The sequence below is a fragment of the Herpailurus yagouaroundi genome, unplaced genomic scaffold (assembly GCF_014898765.1).
Source record: "Herpailurus yagouaroundi ecotype Mexico unplaced genomic scaffold, PumYag 28, whole genome shotgun sequence".
Lineage (NCBI taxonomy): Eukaryota > Metazoa > Chordata > Mammalia > Carnivora > Felidae > Herpailurus > Herpailurus yagouaroundi.
Genome location: NW_024412376.1, coordinates 58,108,945 through 58,128,903, shown reverse-complemented (window position 1 = coordinate 58,128,903; position 19,959 = coordinate 58,108,945). Strand labels below are relative to the sequence as shown.

At 36.1% G+C, this 19,959-nt stretch overlaps 1 protein-coding gene across 3 annotated transcripts in view; it reads right to left on the bottom strand.

The window, feature by feature from the left end:
* Positions 1-19,959, bottom strand: part of SCLT1 (sodium channel and clathrin linker 1) — a 231,976-nt gene that overhangs the window by 207,401 nt on the left and 4,616 nt on the right. For all 3 annotated transcript variants that reach the window (XR_005789878.1, XM_040474102.1, XM_040474107.1), the window contains exon 2: positions 7,704-7,771. Coding sequence is in view for 2 of the 3 variants with exons in the window: in XM_040474102.1 (XP_040330036.1) it covers positions 7,704-7,771 (68 nt within the window). In the remaining variant the exon portion in view is untranslated. The remainder of the gene's footprint in view (positions 1-7,703; positions 7,772-19,959) is intronic.

The window sequence follows — 19,959 nt, the reverse complement described above, 5'->3', positions numbered from 1 at the left end:
CAGATAATTTGACCATTTACCCAGAAAACTCTATGTATAATCTACCAATTATTAGGTCTAATAAGAGAATATGGTAAGTTATCCCATAGAAGATCAACAGAACAGTAGCCTTCCCAAGTGCCAGCAATAATTTGAAAATGTAAAAAGAAATATATCTTTTCACTACTGTAACAAAAGGTAGCACATGAGAATAAAAAACAAAAAAAGATGCTATAACTTTACTGAAAAATTAACTATACTGAACTATACTGAAGAATATATAAGAAATATGTAAATTTAATAAGGAATAATGTTATATAAAGTGTTTAGCATAATTCCTGACATGTAGAAAGCTCTTAATAAATCTTGGCTATTTTTTTTCTTTTTTTTTTTCTTAATATGGGGGAAAATCTATTGGCTAACCAAGGTATATGTTATGAGCTTTCAACCAACGTGGGAAGGATTAGCTCTCAAAATATAAAGCCTCAGTAGACATGTTTACATGGATCCAGAACTGTAAGATGAATTAGACAAAAAGAAAAGGTAACCTTCCAGGGAGAATCCTGATGGATTAAAGAATAAATGAATCCAGTAGTTTATGCAATTTCAGAGAGGGATTTATTCAATCCTAGAGTATTAAAAAATAGTTATTGTGTTTATTAAAGAATTAATTAAGGGGCAAGAGATAGTTTAACTTTCAATTGTCCAAAAGTTAGTTAAAATCTTCTTGGGATAACTAAGTGGTTCAAACCTTAAAAATATTATTTCTCAAATTTCTTAGGAATTTTTATAAATATCAAATCAACTACCAATGTTATGACTGATAGCTAGAGATGGATGGCAGTCTACAAAATAATAATTCAAGCTCTCATTAACCTCCCACCCATCAATTAGAAGTTTCCTAATTGTTACTCTTACCATGTTTCACTCCACTTTATCATTCTTTTAAACAATATTTAGTAATCTCCTAGTGTTTACTAAATTAAGTCCAAACTCCTCAATTTAACCATTCAAGGCCCTCTACAATGCAAATACAATCTATCCTTTCTAATGTTATTTTCCATTACTTCTCCATATATGCCAAACACATTTTGAAAAAATGAAGTATGTTTTACTCCCTAAATACTCCACTACCTCTTCTTTTAGCCCCCATTGAAGTTCTTTTAAAATCTTAGCTACTTTTCAGTACTCATCAAACATGCTACATCCTTCAGGAAACTTTCCCTGATCTCTCCAACTATATATGATCACCTTTTTCCCTGTGATACTCATTTTTGGCTTTCAGGTTAAGATACGAATAATATGCCTTTTCAGGTTAAGATACGAATAATAATAATATGTTAAATAATATGTTATTTAACATTTTTCTCAAACCCATATTTCTTAGTCTTTAGGTCCCTGTGAAATGGTAGTATTATGATACGCATTTTCATAGCACTAAAGCTCCTGGCATAGTGCCTTACATAGAGGAGGTGCTCAACATATATTGGTTAAACTGAATTCTATAAAGACACTGCTCTGAAACTATTTTCTAATGATAGTTGCTAATAAAATGCCAACCTATGAATAAAGGACCAATAATCCAAATCATAAAAATTATGATCCTAAGGGCACCTGGTTGGCTCAGTTGGCTAAGAGTACAACTCTTGATTTGGGCTCAGGTCATGATCCCATGATTCATGAGTCCCACTTCAGGCCTGCTTGGGATTCTCTGTCTCCCTCTCTGTCTCTCTCTGTCTCTGCCTTGCTTGCACTCTCTCTCTCTCAAAATAAATAAGCTGAAAAAATGATACGATTATAAAGATAAACATAATAAAACAAAATATAAAAAATTTTCACAGAATAATAATATAGATTCAGTAATCCTTTCCCACTTGCTAGTGAAACTTTTAGAATAAAAGTATGTAGGACTTAATAATTCAAGATCTAGTGGAAAAAATCAAGTTGGGAGGGTAAGATTGATATCAACTACACAAGCATTTACATAAGGGCACCTGGCTCTCTCAGTCAGTGGAGAGTGTGAGTCATGATCTCAGGGTTGTAGGTTTGAGCCCTAAATTGGGTGTAGAAATTACTTAAAAAATAAAATTAAAAAAAAAAGAATTTACATATATGTATTACCATATTTATATGTGTTATTTATTTATATATATATTTTAATTGAAATATAATTGACATGTTTAGTTTCAGGTGTACAACATAGGGATCTGACAATTCTATACATTGTTATTCTCACCATAAAAATAATTAAAAGTATTTAGGGGCGTCTGGGTGGCTCAGTCGGTTGAGCGTCCGACTTCAGCTCAGGTCACGATCTCACAGTTCGTGAGTTCGAGCCCCGCGTCAGGCTCTGGGCTGATGGCTCAGAGCCTGGAGCCTGCTTCCGATTCTGTGTCTCCCTCTCTCACTGCCCCTCCCCCATTCATGCTCTGTCTCTCTCTGTCTCAAAAATAAATACACATTAAAAAAAATTTTTTTTAAATAAAGTATTTATAAATATTCTTTTTATATTTCCTAAACAAAATTTAAATAAATTACACTAAATAAAAGCAATATATACAGAATTTTATATATCTTGAATCTTGAAAAATGGATACTGTACAAGTAATTTCTACTTATTTTTATCCCAAGATGACTTCCTGTGATGATGGTCAGAGTATATCACAGAAGGAATGCCAATAATATTGAATTATAGTTGGGTAGACAAATTTTCTGGACACTTTTCTTCCTCTGAGGAAACTATACACTCTCTAAATATTCTAATTATAATTCTGAATGTTTAATTTTGTGCCCCTGATTTTAAACTGTATCTCTGGCTATCAAATATGTTAATGACATCCTTTCTGCCATCCTTTGGAAGAAAATACAAGCTGACTAGCATTTTGTGAAAATGTTTCTTCATATTTTATTTACTTTTTTAATGTTTGTTTATTTTTGAGAGAGAGGGACAGAGTGTAAGCAGGGAAGGAGCAGAGAGAGAGGGAGAGACAGAATCTGAAGCAGGCTCCAGGCTTTGAGCTGTCAGCACAGAGCCTGACATGGGGCTCAAACTCACAAACTGTGAGATCATGACCTGGGCCTAAGTCGGCCACTTAACCGACTAAGCCACCCAGGTGCCCCTATTGTTGCACAGTTTAAGGGTGTTGTAGCGTATGATTCATATCGTGAAGAGACTGATTTTCATCATTTATCACTTTATTAATGTAGAGTGTAAGAAATTGCTAAACTCTTACAAATGGCTCTTTTTAAAGTGCTACGGTCATTGATTTTCTAACATCATCCTGGGATGATACAAAATCAACAAGGTTTCATTCAGCAAATGGAGAGTCTACAACTGCACTGTCCAATACAATAGGCACAAGCCACACGCATCTATTTAAATTTTATTTATTTAAAATGAAAATTAAATAGGGTGCCTGGGTGACTCAGTCATTAAGCATCTGACTTCAGCTTAGGTCATGATTTCACAGTTTGTGAGCTCGAGCCCCATTTAGGGTGAGTTCGAGTTCTGCATCAGGTGAGCACAAGCCCTGCTTTGGGTTGAACATGAGCCCCACTTCGGGTAAAACACAAGCCCCGGGTAAGCCCCACTTCTCTCTTTCTCTCTCTCTCTCTCTGCCCCTTGTGGGATCCTCTCTCTGCCCCTTGTTCATTTGTGTGCTCACTTGCTCTTTCCCTCTCAAAAATAAACAAAATGAAAATTAAATGAATCATCTAACAGTTGTACTAGCTTCATTTAAAGTGCTCCAAAGTCCCAGGTGATCAGTGGCTACCATTTTGGACAGCACAAGATTATATAACATTTCCATCAAAACAGTAAGTTTTCCATCAGACAGTGCTAGCCTAGAAAGCCAGTAAGTTGACTCAATTCAAATAGTACAGGTGGTTTGTTATATTTTATCTATTGAGTCTTGTATTTTTAAACACATGATCAACAGGAGTAGCCCTCCTGTCCCTTTCAATGTATTTTCAAATAACTACTATTTGATTACAGTTGAGACCAGTTCCCATACATTATGCAAGCATAATCAAATTTTTTCCTGCTTTAGGGCCTCTTTTTGGTCCACTTCTCTGGCTCCTTCTTCAACTTTCAGCGCTAACTTGAATACTACTGCCGTAGAGAAGACTGCTCTGAACATTCTACCAAAAATAGATCTCAGCCACAAACATCACTACTATACTGTATACGTGGTAATTTCTACTTTAGCACCTTGTTTATTTTTTTCACATAAGATAGCAGTATTAATTACTTATTCACTTATATCTCTTCCATGGAAATAGGATGCTTTGTCATAGTCATAGCTCTATCCCCAAAGCTTACCCAGCACACACATGCAATGCAAGATTTGGTGAGTTAATAAATTAATGTTTGCTGAGGCGCCTGGTGGCTCAGTGGGTTAAGTGTTCAACTCTTGATTTCAACTCTTAATTTCATCTTGCGGTTCGTGAGTTCATGTCCCTCATAGGGCTCTGTCCATGCAGACAGTGCGGAGCTTGCTTGGGATTCTCTCTCTCCCACTTGTGTGCATGTGCTCTCAAGGAATAAACAAACTTAGAAAAATAAATTAATGGTTGTTAAATCAATGAATACATTTGCACCATGACTGTCTCTCCCTTTCAGAACCAGCTCATACCTTCTTGGCACTATGCTTTTATGTTTATTGACATAGTTTATGTCAGTTTATGTGTTCCATTTCTTTCCTGGCTAGACTATATGTCAATTTAACTTTAATTTTGGCTTCAAGCAGAAGGAGTAGAGTTGTCCCAAACTAGAAAAGGAAGATATTTTCAAGAGAGTTTTTGGAGAAAATAAACTTATTTTTAATATTCTACCTTATCCCTCCAGCAACTATGAAGAGACCCAAACATTCATCCCTCAGTACACGCATGTATTGTTATGGCACAGAGGCATAACTAGCCTACATGTGAGGAAAGACATGTAAGGGGGGCAAAAAAAAGGTAGGAACAAAGTATTGGGAAAAGAGGGAAATTTCCCACCTTCTTGAATAAAATCTTTTAACACCTGTCATCCAGTGCCCACTACTATACTCTCAAAGAGCAATGTCACTTGAAATACTTTTTATTTATGTAGAAAACACAAAATAATCAAAGGAAGACAACTAGATTTCACAACAACCCTGAAAATATCATTCAAGAAACTAGTTGCTATTTATTTCCCTAAGAAATCATATGATACAAAACATCTTAAGGCAATCCACAAAACTTATTTGATCCAAGGAAAGTCTAAATGATCCTTATATAATGATAGCACTAAGGAATTTTAACTATCACTTATAACATAGTATCTATAGAAAATCAAGTTTGAAATTCCAACTTAAAATACAAGAAATAAATTATCAAGATCCTGCAGCTTTATTTTTCCAACATTAGAAAAGTTTCATAAAGTATGTTCATTTAACACAAGTCCTGGCAATTTACCTAGCATGAGGAAGGAGGAGGGCATTTCATTGGGATTTTATCTTGAAAATACAGAACTAAAAAGCATGAACTATTTGTGTTTCACAAGCTGATCATGACTTTTTACAATTCCACTTTTACTTGGCTATAAAACTCAAATGATACTGGAAGATAAGTAGGTAGGAGGAAAGGAAAGATATAATTGCTTCATTCATTCAACAATTATTTATTGAGCATCTATTAACAAGAATTGTTTTAGGCACCTGGGAAATACAGTTGGACAAAAAGGGCAAATGTAAATTTATGAAGGATTTCTGCTGCTAGTGGCAATCACTAAAGTTAGTGACAAGAGATCTCAGTCAGTGCTCCTGGTTCTCACATAACCTTTGATAATGGTTTCCTCCTACTTCTATGTCTTCCTTTACTACAAACAGAAAAAAAAATAAATAAGAACAATTGTTCCTGAACATTTTTTTCACAAACCAGAATAACGTTTCTGGGGGTGAAGAACCAAAGAATGCAATGCATATGGCCAAGGATATGGACCATATTGCTAGAAAGCAAATTAATTCCCCTCTCATGCTCTCCTACTACCTCCTTTTTCATTACTGCAAACTACGTAGTGAAAGGCAAGACCCATGGAGATTGGTGTTTTGAGACAGCAACAGCAACATGTTCTGAAGAGGTGAACTGCAGAAGAATCTTAGGCAGTAACAGTATACTACTATCAAAACTAAGAGATAAGAATCAAGATTTGATTGTGTGACTATAAGAATAGTATCCGTAAAAGAAGAACATGTACCTTTAGAAAACTAAAGGAACTATAATTTCACCAAAGAGTACACTATTAAATAAAACTTTACCATACTTTGCATGTTCTCATGAGGCTTTAATTATAATCACAATGTACAAGGCAGGTGCATCTAAAAGGCTACCTCGTGTTTTATCTGGTAAAACAATCTTTCATAATCGAGTCAGCCACAGTGTACAGCAGATATAATATCATGCCCAGAGATCCTCTCAGGCTTTAAAATCAATCTTTGTTTGAATCCTCCTTTCAGGCATATTCTATGAGACATTAAGCAGAAGAAAAAGAACCTAAGAATCTGAGCAAAATTTAGAGGCTACTATATTATGAAAGATTCTCTACCATCTAAATGATAACATTCCTAGTTAAGGATGAGTAACAAAGTAACATAAGAAACACAATATAGTTATTAACATAGCAGATGGATAGTTTTAAGACCCTCTGGACTCTGAGTCTGGTCTTTGTAAATAAAAACACAGAGTAGTAGGCTAAATGTCAATACGCTAAAGAAAATATTTATAAGTATATTCAGGTCAACCAGATAAACTATTCCTTTTTAATTTCTTAAACACAACTTCCTTTTCAATATCTTAAAAACCGGGTCGGCTTTAGCTCAAGCGGTTACTTCACATGTGGTTACTCAATACCTTAAAAACAATATGATTTAATTGTAAGATTCATTTATGTTAAAAGCAAAACACTTCCTTATTAATTCAGTAGGGAGCTATCACTAATGTAGGAGCTACTGTTTTTCTTTTAATATTGTGTAACTCAGCAATAAGTATGCCTTAGTGCTCAAAAAAATTTTTAACAGAATATTTTTTTTTTAATTTTTTTTTAACGTTTTTATTTATTTTTGGGACAGAGAGAGACAGAGCATGAACGGGCGAGGGGCAGAGAGAGAGGGAGACACAGAATCGGAAACAGGCTCCAGGCTCTGAGCCGTCAGCCCAGAGCCTGACGCGGGGCTCGAACTCATGGACCGCGAGATCGTGACCTGGCTGAAGTCGGACGCTTAACCGACTGCGCCACTCAGGCGCCCCTTAACAGAATATTTAAATAAGAACATGTACCCAAGGAAAGAAATATTAAAAACAATACCATATATTGTTTACTGTTTTGAATTCGCTTTTGCTTGCCATAATTTATGAGAATTCCAAGTTAAAACTTACTACTATAATGTATCTTAAGAAAAGATTTTAGGATGTTTCAAAATGTCAATGAATTCTCATTTTAGAACTCAGACATTTTAACATTATACGTAATATGTAAGCGCTAACTCTGAAAAAAAAAAGTCAATTTCTATGGTTAAAAAATTTGTATTCATTAAGTAAGAACAAGCTTTTCTTCCTCCTTATAAGAATCAAAGTTGTAAGCAAAATTTCAAAGTGCTATAGGCAACTGCACATGAAAATAATCCTAAATAGAATTTATTTATGTAATTATATTTACAACCAAACTGGAACCTAGATCATTAGACCTTAACTAATTTACATACCTGTACCAATGAATATTTGGAAAAATCTTCCATTTGATATCGCCTAAGCACTTCATTTAGTCGTTGATCTGAAAAAGGAACAAAAAAAGTCTATAGTTTATTGGCTAATGTTCAACATTTAAAAATTACAACTAAGGTAGCTTACCTGAGATATCCAATGCAAGACTGCTAGTCTTCACTGTTTCTCAAAATGAATCCTCATTTTCAGCACGTTTTTGAAATTTAAGAAAGAGGCCCTTCTATACATATAACCTAACCAACTATTGCCAATGATAAAAAGAATATCTGAAAAGAACTTATTCTTCGGGTTTCATAAATTTAATTCTCAATCTCTCCTGGCTTACTCTTCAGGTTAGCAAAAGTAAAAAAGATACTCTCCACTTTTTTTTTTCTTCCCCCGCTACTAGAAGTGAAAAGAGCTGAAAAGATAAACTGTAGCCATCGTTTTTAGAATAGTGAAAACAGACTGAAATTCTGTTCCAGGACAAACCTCCACACGGAAGAGAAACAGCAGGACAAAGATTATAAATTAAACAGGAGTGAGCAAGAGATAACAGAAATGAAGGACTGGAATAAAACCAAGTGCTCTCAGCAAGCACAAGGTGATTAATATTTTTATTCACATCAAGAAAACATACAATAGAACACAGTTAAAATGTACAAAACCGATTCTTTCAAGATCACATGGGCCATTTAAAACTGATAATTTACTGGCAATAGAGAAAATCTCAACTTTCAAAAAGGCCGAAGCCAAAGAGAGCATGTAACTGACAACAGCACAATTAAGCTGGAATTAAAAACTAAAAAACATTAAGGAAAAATTTTAATACGTTTTGAAGTTCAGAATTTACTTTTTTAAAATATGAAATTTATTATTAAATTGGTTTCCATACAACACCCAGTGCTCATCCCAACAGGTACCCTCCTCATTACCCATCACCCACTCTCCCCTCCTTCCCAACCCCATCAACCCTCAGTTTATTCTCAGTTTTTGATAGTCTCTTGTTTTGGCTCCCTCCCTCTCTAACCTCTTTTTTTTTTTTTTCCTTCCCCGCTGCCATAGTCTTCTGTTACGTTTCTCAGGATCCACATAAGAGTGAAACCATATGGTATATATCTTTCTCTCTATGACTTATTTCACTTAGCATAACACTATCCAGTTCCATTCATGTTGCTACAAATGGCCATATTTCATTCTTTCTCATTGCCACATAGTATTCCACTGTGTATATAAACCACAATTTCTTTATCCATTCATCAGTTGATGGACATTTAGGCTCTTTCCATAATTTGGCTATTGTTGAAAGTGCTGATATAAACATTGGGGTGCAAGTGCCCCTATGCATCAGCACTCCTGTATCCCTTGGGTAAATTCCAAGCAGTGCTATTGCTGGGTCATAGGGTAGGTCTATTTTAAATTTTTTGAGGAACCTCCACACTGTTTTCCAGAGTGGCTGCACCAGTTTGCATTCCCACCAACACTGCAAGAGGGTTCCCGTTTCTCCACATCGTCACCAGCATCTATAGTCTCCTGATTTGTTCATTTTAGCCACTCTGACTGGCGTGAGGTGATATCTGAGTGTGGTTTTGATTTGTATTTCCCTGATGAGGAGCGATGTTGAGCATCTTCTCATGTGCCTCTTGGCCATCTGGATGTCTTCTTTAGAGAAGTGTCTATTCATGTTTTCTGCCCATTTCTTCACTGGATTATTTGTTTTTCAGGTGTGGAGTTTGGTGAGCTCTTTAGAGATTTTGGATACTAGCCCTTTGTCTCATATGTCATTTGTAAATATCTTTCCCATTCCGTTGGTTGCCTTGTGGTTTTGTTGATTGTTTCCTTTGTAGTGCAGAAGCTTTTTATCTTGATGAGGTCCCAATAGTTCATTTTTGCTTTTAATTCCCTTGCCTTTGGGGATGTGTCAAGAAAGAAATTGCTGCAGCTGAGGTCAGAGAGGTCTTTTCCTGATTTCTCCTCTAGGGTTTTGATGGTTTCCTGTCTCACATTCAGGTCCTTTATCCATTTTGAGTTTATGTTTGTGAATGGTATAAGAAAGTGGTCTAGTTTCAATCTTCTGCATGTTGCTGTCCAGTTCTCCCAGCACCATTTGTTAAAGAGACTGTCTTTTTTCCATTGGATATTCTTTCCTGCTTTGTCAAAGATGAGTTGGCCATACGTTTGTGGGTCTAGTTCTGGGGTTTCTATTCTATTCCATTGGTCTATGTGTCTGTTTTTGTGCCAATACCATGCTGTCTTGATGATGACAGCTTTGTAGTAGAGGCTAAAGTCTGGGATTGTGATGCCTCCTGCTTTGGTCTTCTTCTTTAAAATTATGTTGGATATTCGGGGCCTTTTGTGGTTCCATACAAATGTTAGGATTGCTTGTTCTAGCTTCGAGAAGAATGTTGGTGCAATTTTGATTGGGATTGCACTGAATGTGTAGATAGCTTTGGGTAGTATTGACATTTTACCAATATTTATTCTTCCAATCCATGAGCACAGAATGTTTTTCCATTTCTTTATATCTTCTTCAATTTCCTTCATAAGCTTTCTATAGTTTTCAGCATACAGATCTTTTACATCTTTGGTTAGGTTTGTTCCTAGGTATTTTATAGTTCTTAGTGCAATTGTGAATGGGATTAGTTTCTTTATTTGTCTTTCTGTTGCTTCATTACTAGTGTATAAGAATGCAACCGATTTCTGTACGTTGATTTTGTACCCTGCGACTTTGCCGAATTCACGTATCAGTTTTAGCAGACTTTTGGTGGAGTCTATTGGGTTTTCCGTGTATAATATCATGTCATCTGCCAAAAGTGAAAGCTTGACTTCACCTTGACAATTTTGATGCCTTTGATTTCCTTCTGTTGTCTGACTGCTGATGCTAGCACTTCCAATACAATGCTAAACAACAGAGGGGAGAGTGGACATCCCTGTCATGTTCCTGATCTCAGGGAAAAAGCTCTCAGTTTTTCCCCATTGAGGATGATATTAGCTGTGGGCTTTTCATAAATGGCTTTTATGATGTTTAAGTATGTACCTTCTAAATCTCAACTTTCTCAGGGGGTTTTATTTTTTTAATTAAAAAAAAAATTTTTAATGTTTATTTATTTCTGAGACAGAGACAGAGACAGAGCATGAGTAGGGGAGGGGGAGAGAGAGGGAGACACAGAATCAGAAGCAGGCTCCAGGCTCTGAGCCGTCAGCACAGAGCCTGACGCAGGGCTTGAACTCACAAACCATGAGATCATGACCTGAGCCGAAGTCGGTCACTCAACCGACCAAGCTACCCAGGCACACCATCGGGGATTTTTATTAAGAAAGATGCTGAATTTTGTCAAATGCTTTTTCTGCATCAATTGACAGGATCATATGGTTCTTTTCTTTTATTAATGTGATGTATCACATTGATTGATTTGCGAATGTTCAACCAGCCCTGCAGCCCAGGTATGAATCTCACTTGGTCATGGTGTATAATTCTTTTTATATGCTGTTGAATTCGATTTGCTACTATCTTATTGAGAATTTTTGCATCCACATTCATCAGGAATATTGGCCTGTACTCTTTTTTGTGCTGGGTCTCTGTCTGGTTTAGGAATCAAAGTAATACTGGCTTCATAGAATGAGTCTGGAAGTTTTCCTTCCCTTTCTATTTTTTGGAACAGCTTGAGAAGAATAAGTATTATCTCTGCTTTAAATGTCTGGTAGAATTCCCCTGGGAAGCCATCTGGTCCTGGACTCTTATTTGTTGGGAGATTTTTGATAACTGATTCAATTTCTTTGCGGGTTATGGGTCTGTTCAAGTTTTCTATTTCTTCCTGTTTGAGTTTTGGAAGTGTGTGGGTGCTTAGGAATTTCTATATTTCTTCCAGGTTGTCCAGTTTGTTGGCATATAATTTTTCATAGTATTCCTTGATAATTGCTTGCATTTCTGAGGGATTGGTTATAATAATTCCATTTTCATTCATGATTTTATCTATTTCGGTCATCTCCCTTTTCTTTCTGAGAAGCGTGGCTGAGGTATCGATTTTGTTTCTTTTTCCAAAACACCAACTCTTGGTTTCATTGATCTTCTCTACAGTTTTTTTAGATTCTGTATTGTTTATTTCTGCTCTGATCTTTATTATTTCTTTTTTTCTGCTGGGTTTGGGGTGTCTTTGCTGTTTTGCTTCTATTTCCTTTAGGTGTGCTGTTAGATTTTGTATTTGGGATTTTTCTTGTTTCTGGAGATAGGCCTGGATTGCAATGTATTTTCCTCACAGGACTGCCTTCGCTGCATCCCAAAGCATTTGGATTGTTGTATTTTCATTTGTTTCCATACAGTTTTTAATTTCTTCTCTAATTGCCTGGTTGACCCATTCATTCTTTAGTAGGGTGTTCTTTAACCTCCATGCTTTTGGAGGTTTTCCACTTTTTCCTGTGGTTGATTTCAAGCTTCATAGCATTGTGGTCTGAAAGTACGCATGGTATGATCTCAATTCTTGTATACTTATGAAGGGCTGTTTTGTGACCCAGTATGTGATCTATCTTGGAGAAGGTTCCATGTGCACTCAAGAAGAAAGTATATTCTGTTGCTATGGGATGCAGAGTTCTAACTATATCTGTCCAGTCCATCTGATCCAATGTATTATTCAGGGCCCTTGTTTCTTTATTGATCCTATGTCTAGATGATCTATCCATTGATGTAAGTGGAGTATTAAAGCCCCCTGCAATTACCACATTCTTATCAATAAAGTTGCTTAAGTTTGTGATTAATTCTTTTATATATTTGGGGGCTTCCATGTTCAGTGCATAGACATTTATAATTGTTAGCTCTTCCTGATAGATAGACCTGTAATTATTATATAATGCCCTTCTTCATCTCTTGTTACAGCCTTTAGTTGAAAGTCTAGTTTGTCTGATATAAGTATGGCTACTCCAGCTTTCTTTTGACTTCCAGTAGCATGATAGATAGTTCTCCATCCCCTCACTTTCAATCTGAAGGTGTCCTCAGGTCTAAAATGAGTCTTCTGTAGACAGCAAATAGATGATGGGTCTTGTTTTTTTAATCCATTCTGATACCCTTTGTCTTTTGGTTGGCGCATTTAGTCCATTTACATTCAGTGTTATTATAGAAAGATATGGGTTCAGAGTCATTGTAATGTCTGTAAGTTTCATGCTTGTAGTGATGTCTCTGGTACTTTGTGGTCCTTGCAACATTTCACTCACAGAATCCCCCTTTGGATCTCCTGTAGGGCTGGCTTAGTGGTGATGAATTCCTTCAGTTTTTGTTTGTTTGGGAAGACCTTTATCTCTCCCTCTATTCTAAATGACAGACTTGCTGGATAAAGGATTCTCAGCTGCATATTTTTTCTGTTCATCACATTGAATATTTCCTGCCATTCCTTTGTGGCCTGCCAAGTTTCAGTAGATAGATCCATCAGGAGTCTTATCTGTTTCCCTTTATATGTTAGAGTGTGTTTATCCCTAGCTGCTTTCAGAATTTTCTCTTTATCCTTGTATTTTGCCAGTTTGACTGTGATATGTCATGCAGAAGATCGATTCAAGTTACGTCTGAAGGGAGTTCTCTGTGCCTCTTGGATTTCAATGCCTTTTTCCTTCCCCAGATCAGGTAAGTTGTCAGCTATGATTTCTTCAAGTACACCTTCAGCCCTTTCTTTCTCTCTTTCTCGTCTGGAATTCCTAGTATATGGATATTGTTCCATTTCATTGCATCACTTCATTCTCTAATTCTCCCCTCATACTCCTGGATTTTTTTCTCTTTTTCTCAGCTTCCTCTTATTCCATAATTTTATCTTCTAATTCACCTATTCTCTCCTCTGCCTCTTCAATCCAAACTGTGGTCACCTCCACTTTATTTTGCACCTCATTTATAGCATTTTTTAGCTCCTTCTGACTGTTTCTTAGTCCCTTGATCTCTGTATCAATAGATTCTATGCTGTCCTCTATACTTTTTTCAAGCCCAGCGATTAATTTTATGACTATTATTTTAAATCCATGTTCCGTTATATTGCTTAAATCGTTTTTGATCAATTTGTTAGCTGTTGCTACTTCCTGGAGTTTCTTTTGAGGAGAGTTCTTTCATCATTTTGGGTAGTCCCTGGGGTGGCTTCCAACTGCAGGGCACTTCCCCTGTGCTGTCTGGAGTAATTTGTGTTGGTGGGCGGGGCTGCAGTCAGACCCAATATATGTCCCCAGCCCACGGCTGGGGCCACAGTCAGACTGGTGTGGACCTTATCTTCCCCTCTCCCAGGGGCAGGACTCACTGTGGAGTGGTGTGGCCCCTGTCTGGGCTACTTGCACACTGCCAGGCTTGTGGTGCTTCTTCTATGGGATCTGGCGTAACAGCTGGGGTGGATCTGCAAGGTGCACAGGGTCAGGAGGGGCAGGCTTCGTTCGTTTGGCCGTGGGTGGTCCCCTGTGGGAGGGGCCCTGCAGCACCCGGATGGAGGCACGCAGACCCATTGGAGGAATGGATCCACAGAAGCACAGTGTTGGGTGTTTCGGCGGTGCATGCAAGTCGGAAATTACTATTTAATAATCCAGAGGTCACAGGAGGAATTACAAAACAAATTTAAATGTATTTTGAGCTGACAGTGAAAATATAGTAACTCAAAACTTGCTCAAAAAGAAATTCATAGCTTTTAGTTGCACATACTAGAAAAAAAATGCCCTAAATTAATGAACTATAAGTCCATTCCAAGAAGTCAGAAGAAAGGGAAATTAAACCAAAAGAATGTCAGGTGAAGGAAATAATAAAGATAAGCCCACTCCAAAGAAACTGAAAATAAACTCATAAAAAAGATCAACAAATACGATCATCTCAAAAGCTACTGTTAAAGCATATGATTAAAATTTAAGATATATTCATGATAAAGCCTCCAGAATGTAAGAATAGCAATTAATTTCCTTAATACAATAACAGATTCCTATACAAACACACAGCAAACATCATACTTAAGGATGAGATGTTGAAAACTTTCCCTTGGAAATTGGTAATGACAAAATGACAAATTATCTTGATATTTAGTCATACTCTACTGGCAGTCTAAGTTTATGCAATTATTAATACAATAAAAAATAAAAGGTATAAAGACAGAAAAGGAAAAAAAAAATCACCTGTCATTATCAATAGTTATGAGTGTGTAGGTATAGGTAGATCCCAGAGAACACATTGATAAATTCTTAGAATAATGACCTTTAGGGGTGCCTGGATGGCTCAGTCGGTTAAGCAACTGACCCTTGATTTCGGTTTGGGTCATGATCTCCTGGTTGTAGGATCAAGCCCTGCATCAGGCTTTGCCCTGCTAGTGCAGAGCCTGCTTGGGATTCTCTCTCTCCCTCTATCTCTCTGCCTCTCCCTTGCTTGTACGCATGCTCATGCTCTCTCACTCTCTCTCTCAAAATAAATAAACATTTAAAACAGAGAGGAGAGAGAATAATAACCTTTAGCATGGTTTTTGGATACAAGGTCAAAAAAATAATTATATTTCTATATACTGGCAACAAAGTTAGAAAATAAAAGATATCATTTACAATACTATACAAAAAAACCCCACAATTATCTAGGAATATATCTAAAAGACTCAAACAGGGGAGCTTGGGTGGCTCAGTTGGTTGAGTGTTCAACTCGATTTCAGCTCAGGTCATGATTTCAAGGTTCGTGGGTTCAAGTCCCATGTCAGGCTTTGTGCTGGCAGTGCGAGGCCTGCTTGGGATTATCTCTCTCTCCTGCTCACTTACTCTTGCTCTCTCTCCCTCTTAAAATAAATTAAAAACAATAATAATAAAATTGATGAATTGAAGAGAACAGGCAATACAAAAATATATTCATGTCATACAGAACACCTGAATTACAATGAGGGGGAAATAATAATCTTTTTTAAATTGGTCTAGGTCAACTGGATATCCTCATAAAAAATAAAACATACATAAAAATCAATTCTAGACAAAATGAAGATCTGTGAATATCAAAATAAATTCTAAACAAGAACAAATAGAATATCTTAAAATCTTAGGGTAGGGAATATTTTTTTAATCAGAACACAAAAAGCACTAGCCATAAATGAAAAAAACTAATAAACTGAACTACATTAAAATTAAGAACTTTTGTTTAACAAAAAGAGACTTTTAAGAGAGTAAAAATACAAGACACAAACATGGAGAAGATATTTCCAACACATGTAACAGACAAAAGTCTTGTATCTAGAATATACAAGAGCTGTCAGTTAAAGGAAGACAACTTTATGGAAAAGTGGAAGGAGACATGAATGGACACTTCACATAAAGGTTACTCAGAGGACCAATAAACATAGAAAAGCTGCTCAACCTCATTAGGCATCAGGAAAATACAAATTAAAATGACAATAAAGAGCTAAAATTAGAAAACATGTTGGTAACAACGTAAAATAATTAGAACTCTCATATACTACTGGTGGGGATATTAATTAGTACAACTTTAAAATTAAACATATATATATAATTCCTAAGAATATACATAACCAAAATGTGTACACTTGAGCACCAAGGACCATGAAAAAAATGTTGATAACAGCATTATTCTCAATGGCCCCCAAACAGAAACTGCAATTATCCATCAAAAGAAAAACAGATAAATGTGATAGATTTAAAACTGGAATATTTTATAGCAGAGAAAATGAACAAGCTACATCTACACGCAAGAATGTGGGTAAATCTCAAAGACATAATTAATGTTAAAGGAGCCAAAAACAAGAATACACAGCTTATGATTCCATTTATATAAAGCTCAAACATAGGCAAATTAAAGATATTGATTATCTTCAATTACCTTTGAAGAGAAGCAAACCTGGAAATGTTCTATTTCTTTTTTTTTTTTTAAATTTTTTTTTTTTTTTTTAATGTTTATTCACTTTTGAGAGAGCATGAGCAGGGGAGGGGCAGAGACAGGGAGACACAGACTGGGAAGCAGGCTCCAGGCTCTGAGCTGTCAGCAAAGTGCTAGACAGTGGGGGGCCTCAAACTCACTGACGACAAGACCCATGAACTACTCAGACGCTCAACTCACTGAGCCATACAGGTGCCCAAGAAATGTTCTATTTCTTGACCTAAGTTGCAGTTATAGGAGTATGAACTTTGTAATCATTCACTTAGCTTTATATTTGTTTTCTTTACTTTTCTGTTACGCTACATATGTTATGCATAACTACATATACATATGTATGGAATTCAAACTACGTAAGTTTTAAAAATGTATATATAATAATGCACACAGGTAGTACATACACTCTATGTTGGGAACTTCAGATAATAGTTTTCTTCCTTAAAAAGACACATAATTTAGTGGAGAAATATGACAAACGTGATTCTGGTAAAGAAACAAGTAATCATGGAGTACTGATACTGTAAATGGTTAACTTTTTCTTGAGTTTAAAAGAAATTATCCACATATTTTATTGTTACCCACAGAACTTTTAAGATAGTTACTTGACACACAGAACTACAATTTTACGCCCATATAGGATCTAATTTCTGCCTGTTACTCTTCTTCCCTGTGAGTCTTAAAAAGAGGCTGGAGTTATGGTAATGGATATAGTAATTCCAATACAAACCACATTTCCCACCCCCCCCCCCCCCCCCACCCAGTAGGGTTTTCAAATAAGAAAAAATACTAAATCTGAGTTCTCAGTGATTAAAATAGGTTCAGAAGTCAATTGTGGATTACTGAGGAAAACACATTCAATCCTCAGAGATTGGCTTTAATCTGAAGAAAATTTTACTATAATTTAAATCTACTATTTCCTTCATTCATTCAATATGTACTTATCACACTATTGTTTAATTTGCATTTACTGAATTACTGAGGAGACTTGTCATTTTTCGTTTTTTTTAGTTCTTCAATTTTATTTTTTTGTAAATGGCCTAGTCATATTCTTTAACCATTTTTCTTTAAAAAATTTTTTTTTCAACGTTTTTATTTATTTTTGGGACAGAAAGAGACAGAGCATGAACAGGGGAGGGGCAGAGAGAGAGGGAGACACAGAATCGGAAACAGGCTCCAGGCTCCGAGCCATCAGCCCAGAGCCTGACGCGGGGCTCGAACTCACGGACCGCGAGATCGTGACCTGGCTGAAGGCGGACGCTTAACCGACTGCGCCACCCAGGCACCCCTCTTTAACCATTTTTCTATTAGTATGAATTTATTTTTGTTTGTGAAAGATCTTTCTAAATTTTGGACAGGCTAATCAATTCTCAGTCATATTTACTAGTAAATACATTCTCCCTTTCTTCAGCTGGGCTAGTCACTTATTGGTGATGTCTTTTACAATATCCAAGTTTTATCTCTAAAATACTCTAATTGTATGTATTTTCTTCTAGTCAAAAATGTTTATATCTGTTGAAGAAATCTTTCCCTATCCTGAGATCATGAAGACACCCTCTTAAATTTTTTTCTGAAAGTTTAAAGAGAATTTACTTCTTCAATCAACCTGCAGATGTTTTCTTCTATATATGTGAAAAAGGTATCTTTATTATTTTTTCTTTCCTATTTGATAGCTAATTATCCTAGTGCCATTTGCTAAATAGTCTATTCTTTTCCCACTGATTTGTATTGTTTGTTCTTTTTCAGATAACAAGTGTTCATGTATGTGTCTTTTTCTGTGCTAATTTATTCCACTGATTTATGATTTATCAATCTGACTATCTAACATTGATTTAATAATTGGATATTTATACCAAGTTTTAATAGCTGGCAAATAAAATTTCCCACCTTGTTGTTTAAAATTCCCTGGTTCGGGGTGCCTGGGTGGCGCAGTCAGTTAAGCGTCCGACTTCAGCCAGGTCACGATCTCGCGGTCCGGGAGTTCGAGCCCCGCGTCGGGCTCTGGGCTGATGGCTCAGAGCCTGGAGCCTGTTTCCGATTCTGTGTCTCCCTCTCGCTCTGCCCCTCCCCCGTTCATGCTCTGTCTCTCTCTATCCCAAAAATGAATAAACGTTGAAAAAAAAAATTTAAAAAAAAAATAAAATAAAAAAATAAAATAAAATTCCCTGGTTCTTCCACTAGATTTTAGAACCATGTTGTCAAAACTACGTTTCAGAATGCATCGAATCTAACCATTAATCTGTGGAAGAACTGACATATCTATTATACTGAGTGTTCTAATCTGCAATTTGATATGTTAATGGTTTCTCCATTAACCTACCTCTTCTTTATTGTATTCAATAATTTTTTAATGCTAACTACCTATTGGTGGGATGAACCCAATATTAAGACAACTATTTTATGGGTACATACCCAATATACACATATATGTATGTATGTACACACAGTCATTGCCGGATTTATTTTTTATTTAGGATTTTAGTTTCCACATGCATAAGTGAAATAGGTTTATATATATACATATATGTGTGTGTGTATATATATATATATATATGTGTGTGTGTATATATATATATATATATATATATACACATTTTTTTTGCAAGTTTCTTTGTTGGGTAGAAGTTAAGAATACAGACACTGAAACTAGACAGCCTGGGTTCAAATATCAGCCCAGTCACTTTTTAGTTATGAGTTAACCATGAGTTTGTGATGGCACTTATCCAGAGAGTTGAGATTTTTACTTATGGCTTCCAAACAGCTGGGTGTGAGAACTGTTAAAGCAAACTAAAAAAACTGATCTAGAGATTAGGTATTACTGAGTATGTGCTACTCAGAGAAGCAAGAGTTTAATCATATTATGTTTACTGACAAGAGAACAGATGAACTAATGAGTAATGGTTATAGGCTGTATAATAAAGTAATAAAAAATAAGCTGGGAAAGAGTTAATAGAAGAAAATCAAGAGTTCAAAGAATAGAATTCTTGATGAAGTCAAAGAACAGTTACAGTGGAAGAAACTTGTGTTTCAGATTTCAAAAGTAGGGTAACTTGAATAAGACTTCTGCTTATGTCCAGAATGAAGAAGGACCACCCTCCCACTCAACATGACCAAAAGCAAATAAATAAATGAAATTATGGTTTGCAAGACAGTAGACAATAGACGATGATGAGAGATGCAAAACAAATGACGTGAGCCCTATAATTGCTCCAGCTTAATGACCTAAGAGACTTTCCAAGCCATGGCACAAAGAGGGAAAATGCAGGGATAACTCAGCAGACTCTATGACTGAGCAGACTCAGCAGACTCTAAGGAAACGCAGCTAAGAAGTGGTGGAGACCAAGTGAATTAGAATGGGCAGGACAAAATATGAGACAGAAAGCTACACAGAGAGAGAACTC